Here is a 15,878-nt window from a genome sequence, read left to right on the forward strand (position 1 = left end):
CCCACCTACGCCATAACTTATGTAGACTGTATAGAACATAACACCCTGATCTGAGGAATCAAAATAGCCATGTACACAAGGGAAGATTTTGTCTTCACATTCAGTAGGTCCCTTTCCAAGAGAAACAGCCCCAAGAACCAAAATGCCACTGTCTCTTCTTATTATTTGTTTTTATCATTAGATTTATTGTTTTTTTTATTATTAAAAATCTTCTACATCGTTTTTGGAGCCCTGGTGGCACAGTAGTTAAGAGCTACAGTGAGCTATAGCTGCTACCAAAAGGTCGACAGTTCGAATCCACCAGCCACTCCTTGGAAACCCTTTGGAGCAGTTCTACTCTGTCCTATAGGGTCGCTATGAGTCAGAATCGATTTGCAAAATACAGCTTCCCTCCTTCATTTTATAATTTCAAGCACAGGGCAGATGTTGAAGCCAGGTGAGGGCTCTGATCAGCGGGTGGTAACTGTTCCCTGTCCCTCCAGACTCCAAAAGGAACTGCCCTTTCTCCCAAGACAGCACAGTGCAGTTTCACAACTCTTCCACAGAAGGAAGTCAAAAGGCCCATTGTCTCTCTTTTTAAGAAGTCTATATGCCAGAGAAGCCTCGCCCCAAGCAAGAAAGCTAACATTTTTCCTTTCCTCCTGTCTACCAGGATAATATTCTCAGGTGACCCACTTACTCAGCTAAGCCAGGTCCACAGTCCATGCAACCCAAGAGTGTACAGTTGTTCAGGAGATAAGAGATGTTGGTTAGAATGGGGTACAAGGCAAGACAGATTCAAATCTGAGCTACACCTGGTATAGTCTGGAGACATTACTTCATTGACATGATGTAATCTCTCACTCAACATAGAAACCAGGCCCTTCCCCATTTCATAACCCTAGTAGTGGAGTTTTGGCATGAACTAGAGGCCCTCTGGCTAATTGTTTAACTGAGGATCTGCTCAGCAGTGGTACCACCATACTTGTTGACCACCATTTCCCAGGCCACTTCTCTGGGCTTCACTGCTCACCCAGGGCAGTGTTTCTCAAAGTGTGGTCTGAGGACCAAGACAAGAGAATTACCCATAGTGCTTATTAAAATGCAGATTCCTGGGCCTGGCTCCAGACCTGCCCAGTCAAGTCCTTAAGGTGGCTCAGAAATCTCCTCTTAACAAGATCCCCAAGAAAGTCTTAGAGAACCACTCCTAGGTGGGCAGGTAAGGTCTTCCCACTTCTGTTTCTGTGGTTGAACAACCCTGATCTTTCAGCTCCAGGAATCTCACTGCATTCTCTTGGTTTTGGGGTTCAGGACTAACAAGCTGCTGCCGATGCAAGTGGATGGAGAGCCCTGGATGCAGCCACCTTGCATGGTGAGTGTTCCCAGTCTTCGAAATGAGAATGAGGAGCTTTATTTGGGGCACTGACTTAATATGAAATCATTGAACTTCAGAGTTGCATGGGGCTTTGGGAAACCATGAGTGTACCCTCTTCCATTGTATTCATCCATCCATTTACGTGACAAACTCTGATTCAATACCTGTTATGTGCCAGGCACTGCTAGGCATTAGTTACAAAACCAAATGAGACCCAGGTCTGTCTTCCAAGAGCTCACAACTCTAGTTGGTGAATTCTGAAACTTCATCCCCAGTATCATCATCAATAGCCTCAGCTTAATCATTCCAGTGGCAGGGAGCTTACTACCTCCAAAGGAAGACTGTTCTAATTGTTAGAAAGTTCTTCTTCATCTAGAAGCCAAATCTGCACACTTACCCTAGAACTTCTACCCTGTTGCTGTGGCCACTGGCGCTCCTGGGAATTACTCCTCACAGTGCACAGACATACTTCACCACAGGTATGACCACAACTCTGAGGAAACACCACTGAAGGTCACCGAAAGGGAAACCACAAGGTAATCTATTTTGTCGACGGTGCTATCACCCGGTACCTAGCACAATCCCTGATTTGTAATAGCTACTCAATAATATATGTTGGCTGATGAATAAATGAATGAACAAATGTACAAACAAAAATAAAGGGAACCTCCCCATTCCCTGACTCCTCATACCTGCACCAGCACAATGAATAATGAAGCCCGAAGAAGAATCAATGCCTTTGAATTGTGGTGTTGGAGAAGAATACTGAATATACCATGGACTACCAGAAGAACAAACAAATCTGTCTTGGAAGAAGTACAGCCAGAATGTGCCTTAGAAGCAAGGATGGCGAGACTTCATCTCACGTACTTTGGACATGTTATCAGGAGGGACCAGTCCCTGGAAAAGGACATCATGCTTGGTAAAGTAGAGGGTCAGCGAAAAAGAGGAAGATCCTCAACAAGATGGATTGACACAGTGGCTGCAACAATGGGCTCAAGCATAGCAACGATTGTGAGGATGGTGCAGGACTGGGCAGTGTTTCGTTCTGTGGTACATGGGGTGGCTGTGAGTTGGAACTGACCCAATGCACCTAACAACAACAACACCAGCACTCCATTTAGTTCTACTATAGGAGCCATGCATCCCTCCGTAAGAGAAACCAGCTAGAAACTCCATGGCTAAAGGAAACTATTTGTTTTCAGAGCCTCTCCCGAGATATTGCTTTAGTAATATCCTCAGTACTATCGTGAATGTTCACATCTTTCAAAAGATAATTATGTTTCTAAGCTTCTTCACACTAATGGGCTATTGAGGTACCTCAATAACTTGCTATTTTGAGCCGTTCAGAACATCAAGTTGTTTTCTTGTGATTTAGGTGAAAATTTACAGAGCAAATTAGTTTTCCATTCAAAAATTTATATACTAATTCTTTCACGGCATCGGTTGCAATTCCACGTTGTGTCCAAACTCTCCCCTGTTCCTTTCCACCCCGGGTTCACCAGTTCCATTGCTCCAATTCTCCTGTCCCTTCCCACCATCCCGTCTTTGCTTTTGGACAGGTGTTGCCCACTGGTTCTCTTATACTTGATTGATCTAAGAAGCACATTCCTCACGTGTGTTATTGTTTTATTTGTTGTTGCTAGGTGCCGTCGAGTCGGTTCCAACTCATAGCGACCCTATGCACAACAGAAAGAAACACTGCCCAGTCCTGCGCCATCCTTACAATCGTTGTTATGCTTGAGCTCATTGTTGCAGCCACTGTGTCAATCCACCTTGTTGAGGGTCTTCCTCTTTTCCTCTGACCCTGTACTCTGCCAAGCATGATATCCTTCTCCAGGGACTTATCCCTCCTGATAACATGTCCAAAGTATGTAAGATGCAGTCTCGCCATCCTTGCCTCTAAGGAGCATTCTGGCCGCACTTCCTCCAAGACAGATTTGTTCGTTCTTTTGGCAGTCCATGGTATATTCAATATTCTTTGCCAACACCACAATTCAAAGGCGTCGGTTCTTCTTCGGTCTTCCTTATTCATTGTCCAGCTTTCACAGGCATGTGATGTGACTGAAAACACCATGGCTTGGGTCAGGCGCACCTTAATCTTCAGGGTCATATCTTTGCTCTTCAACACTTTGAAGAGGTCCTTTGCAGCAGATTGGCCCAATGCAATGCGTCTTTTGATTTCTTGACTGCTGCTTCCATGGCTGTTGATTGTGGATCCAAGTAAAATGAAATCCTTGACAACTTCAATCTTTTCTCCCTTTATCATGATGTTGCTCATTGGTCCAGTAGTGAGGATTTTTGTTTTCTTTATGTTGAGGTGTAATCCATGCTGAAGGCTGTGGTCTTTGATCTTCATTATTACTACATTATTACTTTATTATTATTACATTATTACTTCAAGTCCTCTTCACTTTCAGCAAGCAAGGTTGTGTCATCTGCATAACGCAGGTTGTTAATGAGTCTTCCTCCAATCCTGATGGCCCGTTCTTCTTCATATAGTCCAGCTTCTCATATTATTTGTTCAGCATACAGATTAAATAGGTATGGTGAAAGAATACAACCCTGACGCACACCTTTCCTGACTTTAAACCAATCAGTATCCCCTGGTTCTGTCCGAACAAATGCCTCTTGATCCATGTAAAGGTTCCTCATGAGCACAATTAAATGTTCTGGAATTTCCATTCTTCGCAGTGTTATATCCATAGTTTGTTATGATCCACGCAGTCAAATGCCTTTGCATAGTCAGTAAAACACAGGTAAACATCCTTCTGGTATTCTCTGCTTTCAGCCAGGATCCATCTGACATCAGTAATGATATCTCTGGTTCCCACATGTCTGTCAGTTTGTTGTACTGTGGGGGCTTGTGTGTTGCTGTGATGCTGGAAGCTATGCCACCGGTATTCAGATACCAGCAGGGTCACCCATGGAGGACAGGTTTCAGCTGAGCTTCCAGACTAAGACAGACTAGGAAGAAGGACCCAGCAGTCTACTTCTGAAAAGCATTAGCCAGTGAAAACCTTATGAATAGCAGCAGAACATTGTCTGATATAGTGCTGGAAGATGAGCCCCCCAGGTTGGAAGGCACTCAAAAGATGACTGGGGAAGAGCTACCTCCTCAAAGTAGAGTCGACCTTAATGACGTGGATGGAGTAAAGCTTCCGGGACCTTTTATTGTTTTATAGGCCTGTCTAATCTTTGGCTGAAAGATGAACTTCGGGAGAGGCTTCAATTCTGAGTTAAAAGGGTACCCAGGGACCATAGTCTCAGGAGTTACTGCTGTCAGACCAGTAAAGCTGGTCTTTTTTGTGATTTTGATCATTTGTTCTACATTTTTCTCCTGCTCTGTATGGAACTCTCTGTTGTAATCCCAGTCAGAGTGGTCAGTAGTGGTAGCCAACACCATCTAGTTATGGTCATGTGGGCTGTGGTTCATGTGGTCCATTGGTCCTTTGGACTAATTGCTCCCTTGGGTCTTTAGTTTTTTTCCCTCTCCTTTGCTCCAGACTAGAAGGGAACGACAGTTGTATCTTAGATGGCTGCTCACAAGCTTTTGAGACCCCAGACATTACTCACCAAAGTAGGATATAGAACACCATCTTTAAGAACTATGTTGCGCCAGTTGACGTAGATGTCCCCCAAGTCTATGGTCCTTTGCCTTCAAGCCTGGAAAATTCATTCCGTGAGGTGTTTCATTATGTCTAAGAGGTTTCTCTGACTGTGCCATTTGTGTGCACATCAAGTTTTTTTCTACTATTATACTGAAGAGGGGGTTTTCGGGAGACTTCTACCAGGTCTATACCTAGGTGTATTTCTGTAACTTTTTGTTTTATGTACCAAACCAGTTGCCACGGAGCTGACTCTGACTCATGGTGACCCCATTTGTGTCACAGTAGAACTGTGCCTCATAGGGTTTTCTGTAGCTGATTTTTTAAGGAGATCACCAAGCCTTTCTTCAGGGGACCCCTGGATGGAATCAGACCTCCAACGTTTAAATTTGATTCAAGTGCATTAACCATTTGCACACGCAGGAGTGCTATAAATTATAACACTTATCCCTTGAGACTCCAGAGGTGGTGTCTTCTATAAAGGTTCTCAAAGGTAGAAATTGCTGTGCAAAGTCTTTCTTCAAACTTGTGGTTTTATGAAGACTAAGAAAAAGATAAAAACACAACACAGCAAAACTAATAATAGGCTACCACCTTGCCAGAATTAGGAATAATGGAGGGAGTTTCTACTACTTATAATTTTCATGGAGCTAAATTGAGAAAATCTATCCAAGCTCCTCCCATTTCCTAAAGGCAGGCAGGAAGATAGTAAACCCTTTCCTATCTGGATCAATGACATGGTTTCTATTAAACGCCATTCCACTAAATCCAGACATTGCTTTTTGAAATAGCCAAACACTACCCTCATCCCCACCCCCACCTCCTCTCAATGCTAACCTTCAGAGATTACAACTAACCATGAAAAAAATTGTGACCCAATGACCCAATGATTTTATGGCATGGAAAAAAAAAAAAACCCTTTGGCATGGAGTCAGTTCCGACTCATAGCAACCCCTATAGGACAGAGTAGATCTGCCCCATAGGGTTTCCAAGGAACCACCAACCTTTTGGTTAGCAGTTGAATGCTTTAACCACTGCACCACCAGGGCTCCGTCAAGGTGTGAAGTTCATGGAAATACATATGCAAAGGCAAAAAGCAGCCATCCTTAAACTTGCACATGATAAAAACAAATGTACTTTTCTTGAAGTATTTTCTTGAAGGCACGTGCCGAACAAGAAGTGATTCAAAATTAAAGGCTTAATAATGGGACATCACAGCACAAAATAACTTTTGGTAATCATTGAAAGAAGTTAAATTAGAAAAATAAAAATAAAAAAAAAAAGCTGTGAAATATGCAACAGAATGCAAGGGGCAAAAATCATTCTTTGAAAGAGAAGATATACAATATAAACAATAACCTGGATCCCAAACCTAAGGTTATATTAACAAAGGCAGAAAGCACGTGGAAGACGTTGTCGAAGGAATATTAAAAATATGCTAAATTCTTCATGTTCTTGCTTTGATGATTACAAAGTATAAATCAGAAGGAAATTTTAATAACTAGGTAATCTCTAGTGGAACTAAAACTTTACAGATCCGAGGAAATTTAAAATATATGAATCCTTTATTAATATAGCACGTGACAGAAAGCAAGCAGCAAGAAGACTTTTTTAAAATTTTGAAAATGAAAGATGTTATAAATATACCAGTACTGACAATAAACATAAATGAGTTAAAATCCCCTATTAAAAGACCCATGCTCTCATTCTAGGTTAAAGATTAAAATCCAGTTGTATGCATCTCACAAGAGATATACATGAAACAAAAGGACATATATATCTCTTTAATTGTCCTTTATCAAGCATAAAGAAACTAGAAGTAAGAAGTGGTAACATCAGTTATATTAATTTTAGGCAAACTACCTTCCATCATGGCAAAAACATATGGCAAAATGAGGCAGGTCATTGTTTATTTCATAAAAAGTACACTTGATTATAAGATGTGATAGTCATAAAACGTTAGGTATATAATTAAAAATATGTATAATAGCAGAGTCAAAATATATACTGTGAAAATATATATATATTCTAAGGAAAAAAATAAATATGCAATATGAAGTTGACAGACAGTTATTGGGAGACTTTAAAGTATTTGCTTCCACCTTAGAGATCAAGTGGTCTAAAAAAAAAAAAAAAGACTTAAGATGAGATTAATAGATATGTGTTAAACTCTGTAACCTAAAAACAAATTGTCTATCTTCTTTTTTTTAATCCATAGAATGTTTACTAAAATAGATCATAAACTAATCTACAAATATAAAATCCATATGTAATCCAGAAGCAGAAATTAAAAAGGTCATTTTCTTTGACAACAAACAAGTAACACTAGTGTTATGGATCCAGTTATGTCCCCCCAAAATATGTGTTGTAAATCCTAACCTCTATGCCTATGGTTGTAATTCCATTTGGGAATGGGTTATCTTTGTTATGTTAATGAGGCAAGGTTAGTGTACAGCATGTGTGAAGGAGATGAAACAGTGAGCAGAGCAGGGATGGAGGAAGAAAGATGCCAAGCCACATGAAGATTGCCCAAGAGCAGAAGCTCAAAGAGACAAGGACCTCCCTCCAGAGCCAAGAGAGAGAAAAAGCCTTCCCCTGGAGCAGGCACCCAGAATTTGGACTTCTAGCTTCCTAAACTGTGAGAAAATAAGCTTCTGTTTGTTAAACCCACCCACTTGTGGTATTTCTGTCATAGCAACACTAGATAACTAAGACAACTAGAAATTAATAATAGAAGATTGAATGAATAGATAAAATCCAATCACTTGGAGGCGTAAAAATTCTTCTAAAGAACAGTAGATTCAAGAGGAGATCAAAACCATCATTGTGTACTATTTAAAAAATAATGAAAACTAGAAGGCTGTAGTTCAATACATAAAGAATGCAGTCTGAACTGCATTTGGAAATAAATTCAAAGCCTCATATGTTTCCATCATTTAAAACGGAAAAAAAATTAATGAATAATCCCAAATTTAGAAAAACAGTAATAAACCAAACTTAGGAGAAGCAGAAGAAGAAAATAATGAAGATAAAAGTGGAAACTAAGTAATGGGAAAACAGTAAATCTAAGTAATTGGAAAACAGTAAAAACATAAAAGCACAGAAACAAAGAATTGAAATCGGTGTATGAAAAAGTTAAGAGCAGTTACCTCTAGGGGTTCTTTGTTTCATTTTGTTTTTCTATATTTTCTAAATTCTTAGAGGTAAGCATGTATGTGTGTGTTTATACACATAAATCTAATATAGTATATGCATATAAAATATATTTTCTTGAGAAAACTTGCCTCATGCTGTCAGGACTGGAAGATGAATTCTTATGCATTAGCATCACAGTTAGGTGGCATACCGTTAGACTTAAAAATCAAGGTTTTCTTCTTGCAGAGTTAGAGGATAGTAGAATCTCCATGTTGAAAGGGATCCCAGTCATCTTGCCCAGTGAATCTCAAACTTGTGTGTGCATTCGACAGGGCCCCATCCCCAGAGATTCTGTTTCAGTAGGTCTGGGAACCTGAGAACTTGCATTTCTGACAAGACCCCAGGTGATGCTGATGCTGCTGGTCTAGGGACCACCCTTTAATAACCAATTATCTAGTCCAACTTTCCGACTTATCACTAAGTCCCAGACTTCTTCCCCCCTTCCAAGGCCTAATTGTCCAGCTATATTTGAAGGACCTCGGTGACAGGAAACGCTGTCATGAAGCAGGGCACCCTAAGATCTTGGAGAACCAGAAATAGCTAAGACCTGAAAGACTACAAAAGTCTCTTCCTTCCTCCCCCAGGCTTCCCTTAAGCAGGGATATTTACTTAACTTTTTCAAAGATCATAGAGACTATGTGAAACCTTTCAAATTTGTGCTTTTCTGTTTTCTTTTTCTCCAGCTGAAATTAGAGCAGATCTCTGGCACTTCCCAAATGATTTCAGAAGGGTCCATACATGCAGCCATTGGCCATCATACCAGGTGCCATCTAAATCATGTATCATGAGGACGTTAGAATGGAACCCCTCCATTTATTACTTAAAGTAATAAAACCGTGTTCCTTTGTGGAAAATGGCTCCCAAAACAAAGTCAACTGCAAGTACTTGTGAAGTCTTAAAATTTTACTTCGCTTTAGCGGGAAAAATTATATGCAGTAGCAGTTTTGTGAATTTTGAGCTACCACAGAAGAGTCTGTTGTATCAATGGGGCTGCTTTCCTTAGTGCTTGTTGGGTATTGTGTTAAGAAAGGTTTTTAAGAAAATCATGGAGGCCTTAGTTCATTGACTGATCTGCCCCAATACCAGAGAAGCTGGGGTTCTAGCTACAAAAACGTGGGACTCTTTCTTTCTATCAGGGATTGAAAAGGCAGGTTTACCAGTTGCCATTGAGTCAATTCTGACTCACAGTGACCTCATGTGTGCCAGAGTAGAATTCTGTCCCACTGGGTTTTCAAAGGCTGATTTTTCTAAAGTAGATCATCTGGCCTTTCTTCCCAGATTCCTTTCAGTGGAGCCGTCCACACACTCAGGGATTCCTTCTACCTCCTAAAATGCGATTTTAGCTGTTTCACCCAATAGCCCCTCCTCAAGGAGTCCCTGGGTGGCACAGATGGTTAAGTGCTCAACTACCATATTTTACAAAAATAACACGTGCCTTCTACGTTTGTTTGCCAGCCACACCCTCCCCCTAGAGGTATTTCTATAAGCATGCTATGCAAAAAAAAAATTTCTCTGCAACATGTAAAAAAAATTCATGTAGCAGCGCTTATGAAAATACCTCATAGGGCGGGGTGGTACAGCCGGCAAACAAATGTAGAAGGTGCACGGTATTCACTTAAAAATGATACTGGCTGAAAGCTTTGTGGTTCGAACCCACCCAGAGGCAGGCCTGGAGATCTGCTTCTGAGAGGTCACAGCCTTGAAAACCTTATGGAGCAGTTCTGCTCTACATACTTAGGGTCACTATGGATAGGAATCAACTCCAGGGCAACTAACAATAACAGGCCCTACTCATGGCAGGCGGTGTGTGTTAAGGAACTGAAATTGAAATCTCTTGGACTCTAAATGAAGAAATGATCTCATACTTTGTGTTCAGTTTGTGTACATACAATCAACTCTCAGTTATCTGTGATATTAAAATCCACAAACCAGACCAAAATTTCATGTTACCCAAAAAACCCAGTGCCTTCCATTGATTCCAACTCATAGCGACCCTGTGGGACAGAGTAGAACTGCCCCATAGAGTTTCCAAGGAGCAGCTTGGAACTGCTAACCGTAACTTTCACCACAACCTTAACTGCAAACCTTAACCATAGCTCTTAACCACTATGGCCACCAGGGCTGCTCATTTTACCCAGGAGCTCCAAACTCCTACCCTGTCAAAACCTTGGTCAAAACTGCTGAAATACTAAATGGGAGGGATTTGAGTTTCGCTTCCTCCTCTTTGTCCTAGAGGTGCTAGCAAATGAATAGATAGCTTAGCTAGAGGGAAAAAAAGGAGAAGCAAGGGTCTTCTATCAACTGGAAAAGTTGCCCCCATCAGCGGGAAATGTAGGCAGTGCTCCAGCTGCCACCCTCTGCCCCAAACACAGCCACTTCCACCCCCAGACATTTTCTCTTTCTTTTTGATTGTGCTACTCAGTCAGTACTTCCATGGCACACAGTCCAAGCCAGGCATTGAGCTGGTTCCGGGAATAACAAGAAGAGTAAGTGAAGTCCTTCTCCTCAAGGGTTCATGTGTTCATGGGCTCAGGAGGGAGAGAAGACTTCCCCCAAGATATTGCACCAGAAATCGCTGAGATGGTGCTAAGCTGCATGCCACAGAGAAGTGCCGTGGCCGTCCCCAGTCTGTGGCTTACTTCCATGAATTCTGGAACAAGCATAATGCCCACAGAAAGGCACGAAGCACAAAATGGCACCCAGTGTACTCTGGGTTTGCTCCTCTGCTAACTACTGCAAAACGGAAAGATTCCTTCGCCTTCTAGATCATCAGGCTGCTGGAAACCAACATCGGAGTTACTTTCAGCTCCTCTCACCAAGCTAGGTTCCTGGGCAGTACAAATGGTTTGGGCTCAATCGCTAACCCCAAGGAGCCCTGGTGGCGCAGTGGTTAAGAATTCAACTGCCAACCAGAAAGGTCAGCAGTTCAAATCCACCAGCCACTCCTTGGAAACCCTGTGGGGCAGTTCTACTCTGTACTGTAGGGTCACTATGAGTCGGAGTTGACTCAGCGGCAATGGGTTTGGTTTTTGGAACCCAAAGGCGCCAGAGAAGAAAAGCCTGGTGATCTACTTCCATAAAGATTACAGCCAAGAAAATCGTATGAAACAGTTCTACTCTATAACACATGGGGTCGTGATGAATCGTAATCAACTTGTCTGCAACAGGTTTGGTGTTTTGTTTTGTTTTGTTTTTATATCACCAGGCTATGCTAGTTATGCACAATGTCTTTGTGTTCCATCCTTTTCTTTCCATTTCCTGGGGCCTTTTAAATTTAAACCTGGCTTACAGTAGTACCCTCTTAGCCAGAATCTCCCCACTCCAGTTCACTCTGACAGCAGCTGTTGAATAATTTCCCCTCAAACTCATTTTTTCTCCAGGTTAAAAGGCCTTCTATCATGGTGGTGGTGGTTGTTGTTGTTAGGTGCCATCAAGTCAGTTCCAACTCATAGCAGCCCTACAGGATAGAGTAGAACTGCCCCATAGGGTTTCCAAGTAGCGACTGGTAGATTTGAACTGACAACCGTTTGGTTAGCAGCCATGCTGTTAACCACTACACCCCAAGGCTCCCTATCATGGTTAAAAGGCTCTATTACCTCACATTACACCTAATCCTTGTTGTTCTTCTTTAAAGCCCTGCACGCCAACTGCCTCACTTGGATCCTTGGTCTCATTTCTCAGCCTTTAGGCCACACTGAACCTGTTCATATGTGGCTCCTCAACAGTGTCTTCCCTTTCTCTGTCACCAACGTATTTCCTTCCTTCTGTCATGGACTGAATTATGTCCCCCAAAAATGTGTCAACCTGGCTAGCCCATGATTCCCAATATTGTGTGGTTGTCCACCATTTTGTCATCTGATGTGATTTTCCTATGTGTTGTAAATCCTATCTCTATGATGTTAATGAGATGGGATCAGCAGCAGTTATATTGATGAGACTCAATCTACAAGATTAGGTTGTGTCTTAAGCCAATCTCTTTTGAGATATAAAAGAGAGAAGGGAGCTTCTCTCATAGGGACCTCATACCACCAAGAAACAAGAACTATGAGAATAGCACATCCTTTGGACCTGGGGTCCCTTCGCTGAGAAGCTCCTCAACCAGGGGAAGATTGATGATGAAGACCTTCCCCCAGAGCAGATAGAGAAAGCCTTCCCCTGGAGCTGACGCCCTGAATTTGGACTTGTGGCCTACTAGACTGTGAGAGAATAGATTTCTCTTGGTTAAAGCCATCCACTTGTGGTATTTCTGTTATAGCAGCACTAGATAACTAAGACACCTTCCTTCAAATCTTAACTCTTCCCTAGCTGCTCCCCTTAGATTTTTCTGATTCCTTCACCAACGTCTTTTGACATCACTTGATTTCCCTACATTCATTTCAACTCAAGGATGGGTCTCTCTCTTCAGGAGTTCTTCTGTTGTTCTCTGTATTCACACTTGGCCATTTTAAAGAATATGGTGAAAACCGTGAGAAAGGGTTCATAGATTCTGTTTCATTTGCCATGCATCCTTCTCTTTCAATGTAAGAGAACAACTATTTAACTAAACGCTACATTTTATTTTACAGATTACAATGGATTTTCATTGTTATCCTATCACTTGATTCTCACAACTTTGTGAGAAAAATAGGACAAATATTATAATCTTCATTTTACAGTTCAGGAAGCACGGACTCTGAAGGTTAAGCAATTTGTCTAAAGGCTCACCACTATTAGTCTGTCAGTTTTTCACACTGTGGTGGCTTTTGATGCTGGAAGCTATGCCCCTGGTATTTCAAATACCAGCAGGGTCACCCATGGTGGACAGGTTTTGGCAGAGCTTCCAGACTAAGACAGACTAGGAAGAAGGACTTGGTGGCCTACTTCTGAAAAATTGGCTAGTAGAAACCTTATGGATAGCAGTGGAACATTGTCAGGCACGGTGCAGACCAAGCAGTGTTTTGTTCTGTTGTACCTAGGGTCTTTATAAGTCAGAGCCAACTCGACAGCACCCAACGACAGCAACAAAGGCTCACAGCAAAGAAGTGGGAGTGCTGAGACCCAAACCCTTGTCCTTGAATCCTAAGTGCCTCCTGTTCACACATAGTCTGCTTCTCTGAACATGTGTCCTACTTGATCAACACTGTTGCTGGGCTGATAATACAGATCATTAAGGTGGCAATGTCACCAGGACACATGCCAATAGTGAGTAAGCATTTTAAAGCCACGCCCTGAGGATAAGTTCGGGAAGAAAGGCAAAAAAAAAAAAAAAAACGAGAATTCACCAACGTCTTCCACTTCCAATTGACCTAAAGTTTGCAGAAGAAAAATAATCATGAAGCCCAAAATTAAAAAAAAAAAAAATGCTTTTAAAAGAAAGTTGGGTCTTCTCTGGAAGGTTAAGAAAAGAGGAAACATCTAAGGGACTCATTTGAAAACTTGCCACATGGCATCGATGGCATCAGAGGTCAGCCTAGAGCATCTAGTTCAACTTTGACTTACCAGTTAACTCTCTGCATTGCTTGGGCTGGAATGGCCAGGAGCAGTGGAGGCTGGGGATCTGAAGAACTGGGCTATGGCTGTTCTCCTGTCTCTTTGTAACCTCAGGTCAATCTAAGGCCCAACAGAGCCTTGGGTCTCCATTCCCCCAGCTCTTCTGCAAAGGGGTTGAATGAGAAGGTGCCTGAGGTCCCCTCCAGCTGTGACATTCTGGGAGTCTATGAATAGCAAGGACACAAGACAGGTGCGAGCTGATCACCACGTGGGAAGCTCACACCTGTCTCTCCTCAGTGTTTCCGCCCCTCACTCCCAGCAGTGCCAAGCTCTAGGCCCAGTCAGGGTCAGGTTGCCAATTCTGAATCTATTCAAGGACAGTCGTCCTTCTGCATGGGGCCCCTTCCAGGCCGAAGCTGGCCTTCCTTCCTCTCTCTGCAACTCACCCTTCCTTAGGCTCCTGGGATTTGCATGCCACTAATTCATTTCTGCCTCTTTGCTTTTAGATTAAAATTACCCACAAGAACCAAGCGCCCATGATGATGGGGCCGCCCCAGAAGAGCAGCTTCTTTTCACTGAGGAGGAAGAGCCGTTCAAAAGACTAGACAATGTACCAAACGCCAGAGAAACCAAGAGAGAAAACCAGAAACTGTAACTACACACTCACACATGTTTACACTCACACCCACACACACACACTCCTCTCTAGCCAGTGGGGCAGAGCCACCCTTCAGGAAGAAAACCTTCTCCTTGCCACACATTCTCTCTCTCTCTCAATAATGGATACACCCCTGACAGAGCCAATGCCCAAAGAAGATTCTGAATGGACTTGGAGCCCACCAGGGTCTCGTTGGCTTATACAGCAACTTCCACATTCCCAAAAGGCCTTGAGTAGGACTTTCTGAGACTGAAGGAGAAATCCCCCTTTCTTTCCACCGGCCATGCAAATTTTGTCGTGGACGCTCACAAGGAGCAGTTTCCTGCCCACAGTGAAATCGGATGTGGCCAAGGAAAGGCACGCCCATTTTAGAGAACTTGCACAAAGGTCCCTCTGTATAGAGATAAAACGGCCTCCAACGCTCGGAGCATAATCCTTAGCGGCACCCAGCGAACACCCCATTGCTTTCTCAGTTGTCTTTTGAGTGACAACTTCTCCCTCAACTTGCTGAGGAGGCAGAAAGGCTGTGGAAAGCTGTTTCCATTCTTGGTTCTTTCGCTGTCCGTGGGCACTTGCTATTTTCCTGAAGCCTCCCTCCTGGTGGTGGTGTGTTTGTTTAGACACGGCTCCAAGAGCTCCAGAGCGGCCTGCACAGCACACCTTAGATGTGGGATTTATTTTCTTAGTTCTGTGAACACCTGGGAGGGGAAGCAGAGAAACTGGGATTTATTTTTCAAATTGGTTCATAACATTATGTAAAAAGGAAAGGAAAAAAAAAAAAAAACACCCCCAGCTTCTTTCTTTTTCAAGCCAAAGTGTGTTTCCTGTTTGAGTTCCAAGCCCTGGTGGCAAACTATTCCTGAAGGCAGAGAAGATGGGCTCGATGGGACTTTTACTGGGAAGACCAGGAGACAAACGATCCAGCAGTTCCCTTTTGCTTCTTGGCACCCACCACTCCCAGAGTATGACCTGAAAGCCCTTCTGATGGTTTTATGTGTGTATGTGTATGTATGTAGCATATATATTTATATATATATACATATAAATATTTATTTACAGATGGACTTTATCTGATTGAAAAAAAAAAATGTATCAGAACAGGAAATGTGAAAGAAAAAGAAGGTTCTTACTTTTCCATTCCATTATTTCATTGTCAAGACCCACTTCCTGTTAGTGATCATAAGCCTTCAGGGAAATGAAAGTAGCTCCTTATCATGAAGAGACTGAGATCTCCTAATTCTGGATCCTCAGAACCACCATAAAAGGATGTCGTAGGCAGGAGCCACTCTCCCATTTGTCAGATAAAGAAACTGAGTCTCAGAAAAGAGACCTGTCCATGGTATCTTGGCTAATGTTGCTTGGAAATAGGTGCCACTAAGAAGATATTTAATAAAGATGAGAACTCAGACATCTTGGAATGGGGTCATATCTGGTCGCTGAGAGGTGATTCCATTTGGATCCAGGTTGCCAAGGAAGAAGAAATGAGCAGCACCTGTGTGGACGGACAGGACAGGCCCACATGAGAACACAAGGGCCTCTCCACGCTTTCCTGAAGTTCTCTGCCTTGAACTGGCAAGAAGTTGGTCAGGGGTTG

At 42.5% G+C, this 15,878-nt stretch overlaps 1 protein-coding gene across 2 annotated transcripts in view; it reads left to right on the top strand.

Annotated features, from left to right (window-relative positions):
- DGKG (diacylglycerol kinase gamma) overlaps positions 1-15,535 on the top strand; it is a 248,355-nt gene extending 232,820 nt beyond the window's left edge. For both annotated transcript variants that reach the window (XM_049880842.1, XM_049880850.1), the window contains 2 exons: positions 1,291-1,351; positions 14,133-15,535. In XM_049880842.1, the coding sequence (XP_049736799.1) occupies positions 1,291-1,351; positions 14,133-14,231 (160 nt within the window). In that variant the 3' untranslated portion in view covers positions 14,232-15,535. The remainder of the gene's footprint in view (positions 1-1,290; positions 1,352-14,132) is intronic.
- Positions 15,536-15,878: the final 343 nt, after the last annotated feature.

Source organism: Elephas maximus, chromosome 1 (assembly GCF_024166365.1).
Source record: "Elephas maximus indicus isolate mEleMax1 chromosome 1, mEleMax1 primary haplotype, whole genome shotgun sequence".
Classification (NCBI taxonomy): Eukaryota; Metazoa; Chordata; class Mammalia; order Proboscidea; family Elephantidae; genus Elephas; species Elephas maximus.